Source organism: Rhagoletis zephyria, unplaced genomic scaffold (genome assembly GCF_001687245.7).
Source record: "Rhagoletis zephyria isolate East Lansing unplaced genomic scaffold, Rhagoletis_zephyria_1.1 Rzeph_scaffold_01782, whole genome shotgun sequence".
Classification (NCBI taxonomy): Eukaryota; Metazoa; Arthropoda; class Insecta; order Diptera; family Tephritidae; genus Rhagoletis; species Rhagoletis zephyria.
The window spans coordinates 86,568-97,992 of record NW_016158866.1 but is presented as its reverse complement, the minus strand read 5'-3'; the positions used below and the strand labels follow the sequence as shown (position 1 = coordinate 97,992).

General features: G+C 32.2%; 1 protein-coding gene across 3 annotated transcripts in view; it reads right to left on the bottom strand.

The window, feature by feature from the left end:
- Positions 1-473: 473 nt before the first annotated feature.
- The window catches only part of LOC108365137 (protein ROP), a 21,739-nt gene continuing 10,787 nt past the window's right edge, over positions 474-11,425 (bottom strand). For 2 of the 3 annotated variants that reach the window (XM_017619099.1, XM_017619100.1), the window contains exons 5-10: positions 8,126-8,645; positions 7,873-7,994; positions 7,192-7,305; positions 6,955-7,122; positions 6,499-6,683; positions 474-3,346 (exon numbers count right to left, since the gene is read on the bottom strand). In XM_017619099.1, coding sequence (XP_017474588.1) covers positions 3,124-3,346; positions 6,499-6,683; positions 6,955-7,122; positions 7,192-7,305; positions 7,873-7,994; positions 8,126-8,645 — 1,332 coding nt within the window. In that variant the 3' untranslated portion in view covers positions 474-3,123. The remainder of the gene's footprint in view (positions 3,347-6,498; positions 6,684-6,954; positions 7,123-7,191; positions 7,306-7,872; positions 7,995-8,125; positions 8,646-11,425) is intronic. The other variant, XR_001847885.1, reaches the window with a different exon arrangement.

Sequence of the window (11,425 nt, the reverse complement as noted above, 5' to 3'; positions counted from 1 at the left end):
TTTTTTTTTTATTTATAATATATTTTATGTATATTTTATAATTTCCATACTTATTATCTACATTTTTTAATTTAACTAGTTTTTATATATAATATATATAAAGAATTGAAATTGTTACTGATTACTTGATGTTGAACATTCGTTATTCATTTCACGTTATTTACTATATGCATTATATTTGCATCTAAAACACTCGAACATTTTTTGTTTATTTTGCTTTGTCATCATTTTAACTGCGCTCTCCCGTTATTGCAAGAATTGAATTTTTTTTTTAACTACTCGAAAAAAGCTTAACTACTTAGTACGTTCCTTTTAGTTAGTATCTGATTTTATTTAGTATAAGTATTATAAATTATTTTAAAGTAAGTATGTAGAGGTGTACGAGTATGTTTAGTTTTGGAAGTACATATCACACAGGTATATGTGGTGCGATGAATAGTCGTCATAGATTGTATTAAGATGTCTTTCTGTACATAAGGTAGTTTTATGTAAGTATGTATGTCGATATGATACACATACTACCTACATATCATTCCTATAATATATGTAGAAACGCCCTAACCCATTTTCATTTCGAAACAGATTTATACAAAATCTGTCAAATAGCTCACAATATATCTAATAGAAATTGAAGACAAATAAATAATGAATAAAAAAACCAGCACTTCGACGAAATTCGCAACTGTAGAACTTTGCTTTTCACGAAATTTTCAAACTATGTTTGAAGAAACAAAAATGAGAGATTGGGCCTTTCTATATTAAGGTAACGATATGCACAAATGTATTAATTGTAGTAGATGCTTACAGTTTTAAGTTTGAACGGTTTTATTGGAAGTATGAAGGAGCTAATTAACTTATGCCAGCAAAGCTTCTCGCGAGCCAAACTAACGAAATGCAAATTAACACCCATATTCATAAAAAATAAAGAAGACTGCTTTATAAATCGAAATTTTGTTTGAAACTGGTACTTTATAGAGCTTTTTAAATCTATTTTATTTTTATGAATAAGGCGTTAAAAAAAAAAACAAGATAAAGCAGAAGAGATTTCAATAAAACATTCTTGTTTATCGCGCCGAAAAAAAGGAGCGAATTAAAAAATAACACTTGCCGAGTCGAAAGCAAAGTTGGAATTAAGAAACAAACGAAATTTTAGATATTGAATTGTGCTTTATGTGCCGACAAAAAACATCGCGAGTTAAAAAAAAAATAACGCCAGCCGAACACAAGAATTTTTATTAAAAAAAAGAACTATCAATCAAGACTTCAGAAATAACATTAAGCAAAACTAATGTTATCGTTTTGATTGTTGGTGTTCCCGACGGGGTAGGAGTAGATGAACGTATGAACATATTGCGGAACGATTCTCCATCATCCTTTGTCTCCAAACCGGTTATGGCATTGCGCCATCTTCAGTGACATTTTTCGTTCGGTTTGTCCCCAAACCCAAATCGTTCCACAATATATCACAATTTGCTTAATGCTTTGCCAAATTTTGAAGCTTTGCTAGCCAAGATATGTTAACGCTTATGGTTCATATGAATTTCAGTTTATTAAAGATTTTTATTTAGATTTTGTGAAATAGCATTCTAAATTTTTTGTTGTTTGATTTTTTCATAGGTACATAATTTTTGAAGTGGTCGAAAATATTAGAAATTGTAGCAAAGTTTCGTTTTCATTAAGTATTACATTAATTGCAATAGTATTGGATTGTTTAATTTTTATTTAATGATTGATTTTTTTTACCTACTATGTTGTGTAGTTGAGCTGCGCATATGTACTTTATTGCAGGATTTTGCAAATTTCACGAAAGCCTTAAACACAACACGCGCGTCATATAGAACCACTTTATTACGTACGATACATACTGCTTTATAATATAAGCCACTTACAGTGACATGGTTGCATTTGTATTACTTTCTATTTCTATGTTTTGCTAATAAATTGTTTTGGAAATGTGCTTTAACGTATTTTTATTGTTTTTGTAATATTGTATTACGTTGGAAATAAACCAATTTGTGTTTTCATTCTAAACACTCAATTTAAGTTATTAAATACATACGGAAATATTTTTAATATTTTTTTATTATCATGGTTATTTTTTTTTAAATCAAGGTTGCAATTATTTTAAATGTTAATTTGCTTAATATGTATTATTTTTTTAATTAAATTATTTATTCAAAGTATGTATGCTTTGTGAATGCGACCTTTTGTCTGCACCTTATTCAACCACTTATTTTTTATTTGAATGTATTACTTTTCTCTTTTTATGAATATCCTTTTCAAGTTTGCGAATTAAAAATCGGTGTTTTGATATTTTTTGTAATTTTTTTGTATTTCATACTTTTTTTTAGTTGCATAGAGTATAATGCTTAGTTCCTTGCTTTTAAGTATATTTTAAAAGCGCATAAATAGTTCAAATGTTGTAAGTAATAATAGTTAATAAAGCCAAATACAATAATATTTAAGTTAAATTGCAATTTATAATTTAATTAAATAGTTTTTTTTTTTTTATAAATATGCGACATATGTAAATACTTTATACTTTCTTTTGCTTCGATAAATGCGTAACCTACTAGCGGCTCGCTTATTTGCACATAACCAACGAGAATACTTTGGAATTTATCGTCACGCCTACACTATGTAGTCATATCGTTTATAATATATATTAAGCAATCAATTATATATTTGTGTATAATTTTTATATAGGTTGTAGATAATAAGCGGAAGTAAGTTCTTCAAGAATCAACTTTTTTCATTGAATAATTTATATAAACATACATAAACACCTTAGCGCACAGCTAACCTAAGGACAAGTTGTAATATTTCTTATCAATAATTTTTATACATATATGTATATTTAATATATGAACAATAATAGTTTAATTGCATCGTCATCAAAAGAACAAACAATCCCAACGACGTTATCGAAAATTAATAACTAGTATACAGCAATACATATACAAAATATACGCGCCTGCTCGGTACCTGAATTACATAAGTCAACTTAATTAAACTACTACATACTCATTCATAAGTTTATTTGTTTAAAAATCCTTAAAAAAATTTACCTTCATATTATTCGGTACGATCTGTTACATTATCGTTCGTCGCGTTAGCTGCGGATTAGTCCTCCTTCGAAAGGCTGCCCAGATCGCTGAGAAAACCTTCGGGTGTTAGTATATGTGACGAGCCGACTAGCACTTCCCAATTCTTCACGGCATTGGTTACCTCGTAGGCGCAACGCATCTCGGACATACTAACGCCGCCCACAATGAAAACTATGAGGCGTGGCACATTCTTGACTTGGGCTTGGGCCTTGTCCTTATGCCAGTGGCCATAGCGAGCGCTGTGAGGGGGAAAACAAGAAATTTAATGTTTTTTGAAATTTAATGAAATTAAACGCCATCATAGTTTTATATAACAAAATTTTTAAGAGGACGGCTATGAAAATGAATTATTTAAATGAAAATGAGTCGCCATAAAATAGGTCTGCTACGAAAACATGTCTTCCATGGATATACAAAAGATTGAGAGACTTTGCCACCTCATAGCTAGTATAAGAACATTTCAGCAGCAGCGAAGCGATTGCCAGTTTTACAGATCGTCCCTTTGTTTCACTTGATTTCGTTTTGTATCGATACGCTCACTCTACTTCGCTGTGTCGCCTCTCACATTTTTATTTCAAGGTTCAAGAGATCTTCATTTGATTTAACTCATTTTGCTTCATNATGTCTTCCATGGATATACAAAAGATTGAGAGACTTTGCCACCTCATAGCCAGTATAAGAACATTTCAGCAGCAGCGAAGCGATTGCCAGTTTTACAGATCGTCCCTTTGTTTCACTTGATTTCGTTTCGTATCGATACGCTCACTCTACTTCGCTGTGTCGCCTCTCACATTTTTATTTCAAGGTTTAAGAGATCTTCATTTGATTTAACTCATTTTGCTTCACTATTTTAGCTTCTCATACTTTTATATAATTTCTCTCATTTATCACAACCATTCACTAACTTCACTTCAATCTGCTTTTAATTTTCACACTGCATTTTGTTTACAAAACATTTTATTTAAGGCGATTAACTATTTCAGAGATAACCACTTCTCTTTACTCTTACTTCAATCAACTCACTTCCGTTTCATTCTACTTGTTTCTTATTTTCGCAGTAGAATTCATTTTATTTCTCTTCTTTTGATTGCTTGTCATTTAATTTCATTTAATTTCGCTAATTTCCCTTCACTTTTCTCACTTTTCATTTACACGTGACTTCTTGCTTCTAAGTTTTTATTACTCTACATTTTATTTTGCCCATTTCGCTTCACCCTTCTTGCTACTATTTCTTAATTTTACTTTATTTCACTTCTCATCACTCTTCTCGCATTTCACTTTCTCTATTCCATTCCATTAATTTCATTTCATTTCATTTCAATGTTTTGGCTTTTAATTTCATTTACTCATCACTCTTCTCATATTTTCATTTAATTTAAATCAAAGAATGAAACCAAAACCGTAATCGTTTAAAACCGTTTCGTTTTTCAAAACCGAAACCGTAGCCGTTATCTTGACCATTAAAGGAACGAAAACGAAACCGTTTCAAACACAAGTTTCAATCGGTTTCCAGAAATTTATCGGGCATGTTCTGAAATTCGAAACTTTGAAATCGACTCGAATTGCCAAATTGTTTTTAATTATATCTGATGGAAAGGGTGAATATTCCAATTGAAACCCGTAAAAGATGCGGCAGTGATATGAAATAAATCATTTTAATACGAGACTTGTAAATTTTTTGGTTAAAAACCATCGAAAAAATTATCGAAATCGAGTCGATTTAAAATTTTCGAATTTCAGAACATGCCTGTATAAAAATTAGCTGCAGGATCTAGCAACCAAAATTTTCTTCAGAGCATAACTGTGCCGTTTTACAAAAAATTACTTGCATGACAAATTTGTTGACTAGTATGCGGATAGCCTTACTTTTAATTCTTATATATCGTGACTTATAGCAACACTGATAAATGTGGTGCAATTCAAGGCCATGATTCAATAACTACAGGTAGGTAATAATCGTACAAAAACAACATTTTCCGGTGGTATGAACTCTTTCTTCTTTCTTTATCTATTCATATTCCTATGTATATGCATACCCTGCATACCAGGATTTCGGAGTATTCTGAAAGGTTTCAGGTTTGTCTCCGCTTCATATGTTTTTCTTTAAAGATTCCTAAAAGAATCGTAACAAATTTCCGATGCTCTTAAAGATTTCGGAAGCATTTGTTTGCAGGGCATATATTTACGTTATGTGTATGTATACGCGGATATTTAAACAAACCAAAACAGGCGATAATTTGACACAAGCGTGCTCATAAGAAGAAGCATGGCTTCTATCGCCATCACCTGTAGTTGATACGCCTTGCTCAAGGCGAATTTATACAAGGCGGTAACAGTACTGCCGCTGTAACTTCAGATGATGAGTCCGATGATTTTGATCTCAGTTAGATGATCTCATTCAGACGCGAATCGTAATTGCGATTATGTTAGTGGACCGAAAACTTCCGTCCTCTCTAAGTGGCATTTGCCAATCAAAGACGGCAAGAACGAAGTATTAATGTTCTACAATATTGGAAAAATGAGTCTTTGCGGAAACCGCACTTAGCTCAGTTAGCTAAAATATCTTTAGCTGTTCCTGCAACGCAGGTCAGTGTTGAAAGGCTGTTTTCTGACCTAAAATTCATTTTGCCACCAACGAGAGTCAATTCAAGTAATAATGTAGTGGATTCGATTTCATTGATGAGAACTAATCAATTGTATGGGCCACAAATATTTAAATAAATTTATTAGCTTTTGCGAGTAAGATTAAACAAACGATTATTATTACATTATAATATCAACAAAATTTCTGTGAAAATCACACTTATACGTATGTATATCAAATACCTATCAGCAACAACTCTCATTATGTAATAAATAATATAATAAACAAATTTCTGAATTTTGATCTAAGTCGAATGTGGTGGAATATGGTTATTAGTTTGTATAATTGACTCAGAAATGTTTTCTTTATATAAATTAAAATGTAATCACAATGTTTAATTTCGTCAAAAACAAACTCTGGAAGGTACATATTTATTAAATATTTTTTTTTTTTGTCAAACTTGTTTTCTTTTATTCCAGAACGAAAGCGAAACAAATTTTGAAGAACGAAATCGAAACACTATGCAAAACCGAAACCGAAACCGGTACGCTATTTTAAATCGGTTTCATACCTTGATTTAAATTCAGTTCACCAAACTTTCACTCAGTTCTCTTCACTATTCATGCATCACGATATCTTGTTCTCACCTGCACTTCGCCTAAAGTTTAGGTCCTAAACTAATTAGATATTAACGCGAGGTTGTATGTAAAAGCGATGAAGTGCAAGTGAAGTTTTATGCCATCTCCAATGGTGATCGAAATTTCACCTTCACACATATTTTAAGAATTTTGTTAGGTGCTTTCTTACCTTGTTGGTGCATGATAATTGGTATTCTGTGCACGTCCAGCCAGAAAAGCGAAATGACGCTGATCCAATTTATCTTCAATGCAATCCTCCATAATATCCTTGACTACAGGGGTCCAACGCGACATCTGATAAGTGTGTTCGGTGATGCGTTCCTTACGTGGGACATTATAGACTTTCTTGCGAGACTATATGGATAGATGTAAAGAAATAATTATAGCAAAAATTTTGATTTTTACGATAACCTTTTTTTTTAGTTAATATTTAACTAATTTAAAGGAAAAAACTTTGCTTTCAAACTAATTAATATAAAATATGAAATGAAATTAAACTACAAAGTAGGTAAAACAAAAAAGAAAGAAAAAGAAAGAGTAACGATAACCTCAAAAAATTAATGTCTTTGTCTTCAAGTGCTGATTTTCCCACTGCTCTTTTTTTTTATTTGAAGTTGATACTTACATCGGCAATCACATTTACGCCCAAAAAGCTCAAATTGCGCACCATATCCTGATCTTTAGGCGATAGTGAGGCGTGCGTGAAGAGCTTTGTCAAATTTTCCTCAGAAATACCGTTCTTAATCATAACGTAGAGCGCAATAATGCGTACTTTATCGAAGTTGGAAACATCCTACAGGGAAAATAATTTGAAGAAAATAATTAAATACAAACTTCAAAAGCGGCTTCATAGCCAACTCACCGCATTCAGAAGTATGGGTACAATATTACGCATATGATCCTTGATTTTTTCGCCCTCAGCATCAGTACCCATAGCCAGATCCTGTTCAACGCGGCATAACTTATCGGCGTAGCTCTGGGAAAAAGAAAAGTGTTGATAAAAGAAAAGCAATTGAAGTCAAGGTATTGAGAGGAAAATCAATAAAAGTAAGCCATATGGATTTCTGAAAGCGATTAAGAGGGATATTCACGATATTTAGTATTTGCTTTTCGTGAAAACCCTATTGTGGAACATGTTTTTAAATTACTTAGAAACTAAAAAACTTAAAATATTAGTTGAAATTACTTTTCATGTACTCTATTTTAATAATTAATCGGTTATGGGAATGGAACTGACAACTTTTTACACCAAAAGAATATTAAAAATTTATAAAAAATATTTTTGTTCAAAAATAAGAGCTGGCCTTCGAATTGTGCTCTATTAAAAAAAAAATTAATTAAATTTAAAAAATATTTTTGAAATATTTTTAATATTCTTCGGTTACGTGAATACCCCAGATAACGTTTTATAGCTTAAAATAATATTTTAAAATTTAAGTGTAAGCCGTAGGGGTGTAGAAAATGACGTTGGACGCGTGAATATCCCTGAATTCATTTCGTGCACCTCAAAGTAATTTTTTTCCTTATTTTAGTTCACAATCACCTGATAAGTCTTCATGCAATCCTCAGCCAAATGCAAATGTGTCGAATACTTTGACAGCTCCTTCTGGTACTGGGGCATTTTCTTGATCATTTGCGATAAATCACGCATAGAAGATTTATCAGCTATAAAAAGGTTGCCAAAAAAGGAAGTATGTATTATTTCATGGCAATTATAAAATTTCTAAAAACTTTAAAAATAGTTACAAAAAAGTATAAAAGCACTATAAAAAAGCCATTTTTCTCCCCTCACTTACTCGATGTCATGCGCTTCGATTCGGTGAATTTCTTTAGATTCTGTGTCACCTGCGTGGACACCACAGCGATATGCTCGTGTCGCAACTCCATCCACAAATCGTCGTTTTCATCGAGCAAAACCTCCTTTTCCGGTTGATTTGGGCCGGGCGTATAGCGATATACATCGTTAACAATCGGCAAGAGATCGTATGCCATCGCTTGCAATGTCAATTCGTGCAATAACGGCGATACACAATCGAATCCACGATCCAATACCAATAACTGCGAACGTGACTTCTCCGGACCTTCACCCATTGTCGGCTCATCCGCCTTATAGGCATCCAACTTCTGCTGCACCGCAGCAGCCAAATCTATGTTGCGATCCCAGTCAGTGCGATATCGCACCATCGGATACTCGCCGAGTGTGGCACACAAAGTCGCGATTTGCTCGGCGATGCGATCGATGTGCTTGGCGCGTATCGAAGCAAACGCTGGCGAATACAGACACTGAAAGGTGTCTGGTGAATCGAGCGAGTAGACCTGAGGGAGCGATAGCCACGACAGACGATTGGAAAATAGAGTGGGCGAAAGCGATGATGCGAAGTGGGAGTGGAGGTTCATTGTTTTTTGTATTTTTTTTATTTGTTGTTTTAAAACATACAGATAAAGTAAATAAATGAAAAAAATTTATTACATTTTGGAAATCATAAAAATGATTTCTCAAAAAATAGTCAACATAAATTTTCGAAAATTTGTACAAAGCGGCAATAATTTTGTAGCAATTTTTAATCGACTTTGTGAGCTAAGCGTTAGTTAATTTTTAGTAGTAAACATTTAAAAGGGAAACATCAAACAACGCACATGTACTACAACAACACAGAAGCAAGTGAGCTACGAAGAAATGCAAATAGTACTACTATTCTACTACTATTTTATTTTATACATACACATGTATGAATGTTTGACAAATGGGTTGAAAAATTTCACAAACTCACAAGACAAAGCAGATAAAACAGGAAAAAATAAAGGGGGTCGATTTTTGTATACTTTGTAATAAACAAAAAAACGATAATCAAAAAAAAAACTACGTTAAAAACAAGAAGCTCATACTTTGGTAGAAAAGTGAAAATTTCAGTTTTAGCTTACTCAGCTAAATATTATGAAAGAAAAATTGCATTTTAAGGGTTTGAGAATAAATACGGGAAAAAGGAACATTTTAAATTTCATTTTCAATTTGCTTTCGAGGTTAGGANCAAAAAAAAAACTACGTTAAAAACAAGAAGCTCATACTTTGGTAGAAAAGTGAAAATTTCAGTTTTAGCTTACTCAGCTAAATATTATGCAAGAAAAATTGCATTTTAAGGGTTTGAGAATAAATACGGGAAAAAGGAACATTTTTAATTTCATTTTCAATTTGCTTTCGAGGTTAGGTACGAAAACTTTTCTTTTAAGGGAAACCTAGAGCTTTTTGTAGAAAGCTTGTTTTCTTCCGCGCAGTTGAACTGGCGTATCAAGTACTTACATACCAATCGAATTTATTGCAAGTTTTTTTTTTTAGGTTAAGTAGAAAAATATACATAGTGGAAAAGTTTAACCAGTTCCATTAACTTTGCGTATTCAAGGTATTAAAAAGCGTTGTAAAAATTGTAATTTTCGAAGCAAAAAATTCAGGCATTTTAATAAATATACATGTGTATGTTTGTATATATTTGAGGTTAAGTAGAAAACATGTCTTCAAAAGAAACCCGGAAATTTTGGTAGACATGTTTATTCAGTCCAAATTACTTAGCCTGTTCTATACTCGTAAATTAAGNTAAGTAGAAAAATATACATAGTGGAAAAGTTTAACCAGTTCCATTAACTTCGCGTATTCAAGGTATTAAAAAGCGTTGTAAAAATTGTAATTTTCGAAGCAAAAAATTCAGGCATTTTAATAAATATACATATGTATGTTTGTATATATTTGAGGTTAAGTAGAAAACATGTCTTCAAAAGAAACCCGGAAATTTTGATAGACATGTTTATTCAGTCCAAATTACTTAGCCTGTTCTATACTCGTAAATTAAGCTTACAAAATCTTATTAAAAAACATTTGATTTTTTAAGATTATGTACGATTTAAGCACGCAGTATCAATTTTACGAGATTCTTGGTAAAAACAAATATTTTTTGAGATTAAGCACGAAATTATCACTTCTATGTAAACTTAAAAAATTAATATAAGGGTGGGCTAAAAATCTGATTTTTTAGAATTATTATTGTTAATAGCACAAATATGGTTCATTACATAAGCCATAAAAAAATCTGCGAAACATGAAAATTTTCGGTCAATATCTTACGACTCGCCTAAGTCGATGAAAGTTCAGTGTTAAAATTTTTTAATAACTATTTTTTTAGTTGTTGTTGTTGTTGATGTAGCGGCTACAACAACCCCGCCCAGATCGGCGCAATTATCTCCAAAACTATCAGTCCTACACAGGGCCGCAATAAGAATGTGGGGGCTCTGGGCCGTCATACATGTGGTTTCCCCTTTTTGAGTTAATATTACATACAATTAATTGGAAAAAATTGTATTTCTAACAGTATCGTTTATATAATCAGATTCGCATTTCATAAATAATAAAGTTATGGAGACTCTCAATTTCATACCTTGTAGCATTTAATACTTGGGAATAAAATGCTACTACTGGAAGTACCATTTCCGAGACTTTTGAGCTGAGAATTTTGCAACGACATCAACAAAGTCGAATTCCCGCAGTATTCTTTTCTGAGCTTAGATTGATAAATAGAGTTTTTGATCAATCTCATATCGGAGAAGGCTTTTTCACTTGTGCAGTATTTTTCCATCATAGAATAAATCAGTATAATTTCTGAACTTACAAAAGCATCTCTGTTGATTCGCTTTATTCTTTTATGGTTGAATTGAAGCTTTCAAGAATATCTGAAAAAAGGTAACGTATTTACCAGTCCTCGGGCTTGACTTCTAACCACGTACTATTTCTGTTCATCTTTTATATTTTGGAATTCTCATCAGAATTACTTTGTAATTGGCGATTGACCACGGCAGTCGTGTATATCAACGCTATGTTTCTTTAAAAACTGAAGAATGGGCATTCGCCAGCCTTTCCCTGTGTGGCCACAATTTGGAGTAAAAGTTAAGAATTGTTCGCGTGAATTTAAGCTTTTCATGTAACTTGCATTCACGGTTAATTGATTGGTGTTAAAGCTAAGCTACGTTCCGCAAGAAATTGATTGGTGCTGAGAAATCTTCTTAATACCTAGCGATATTTTCTGTGAGCTCTGAAAAAAAAATTTTTGTTT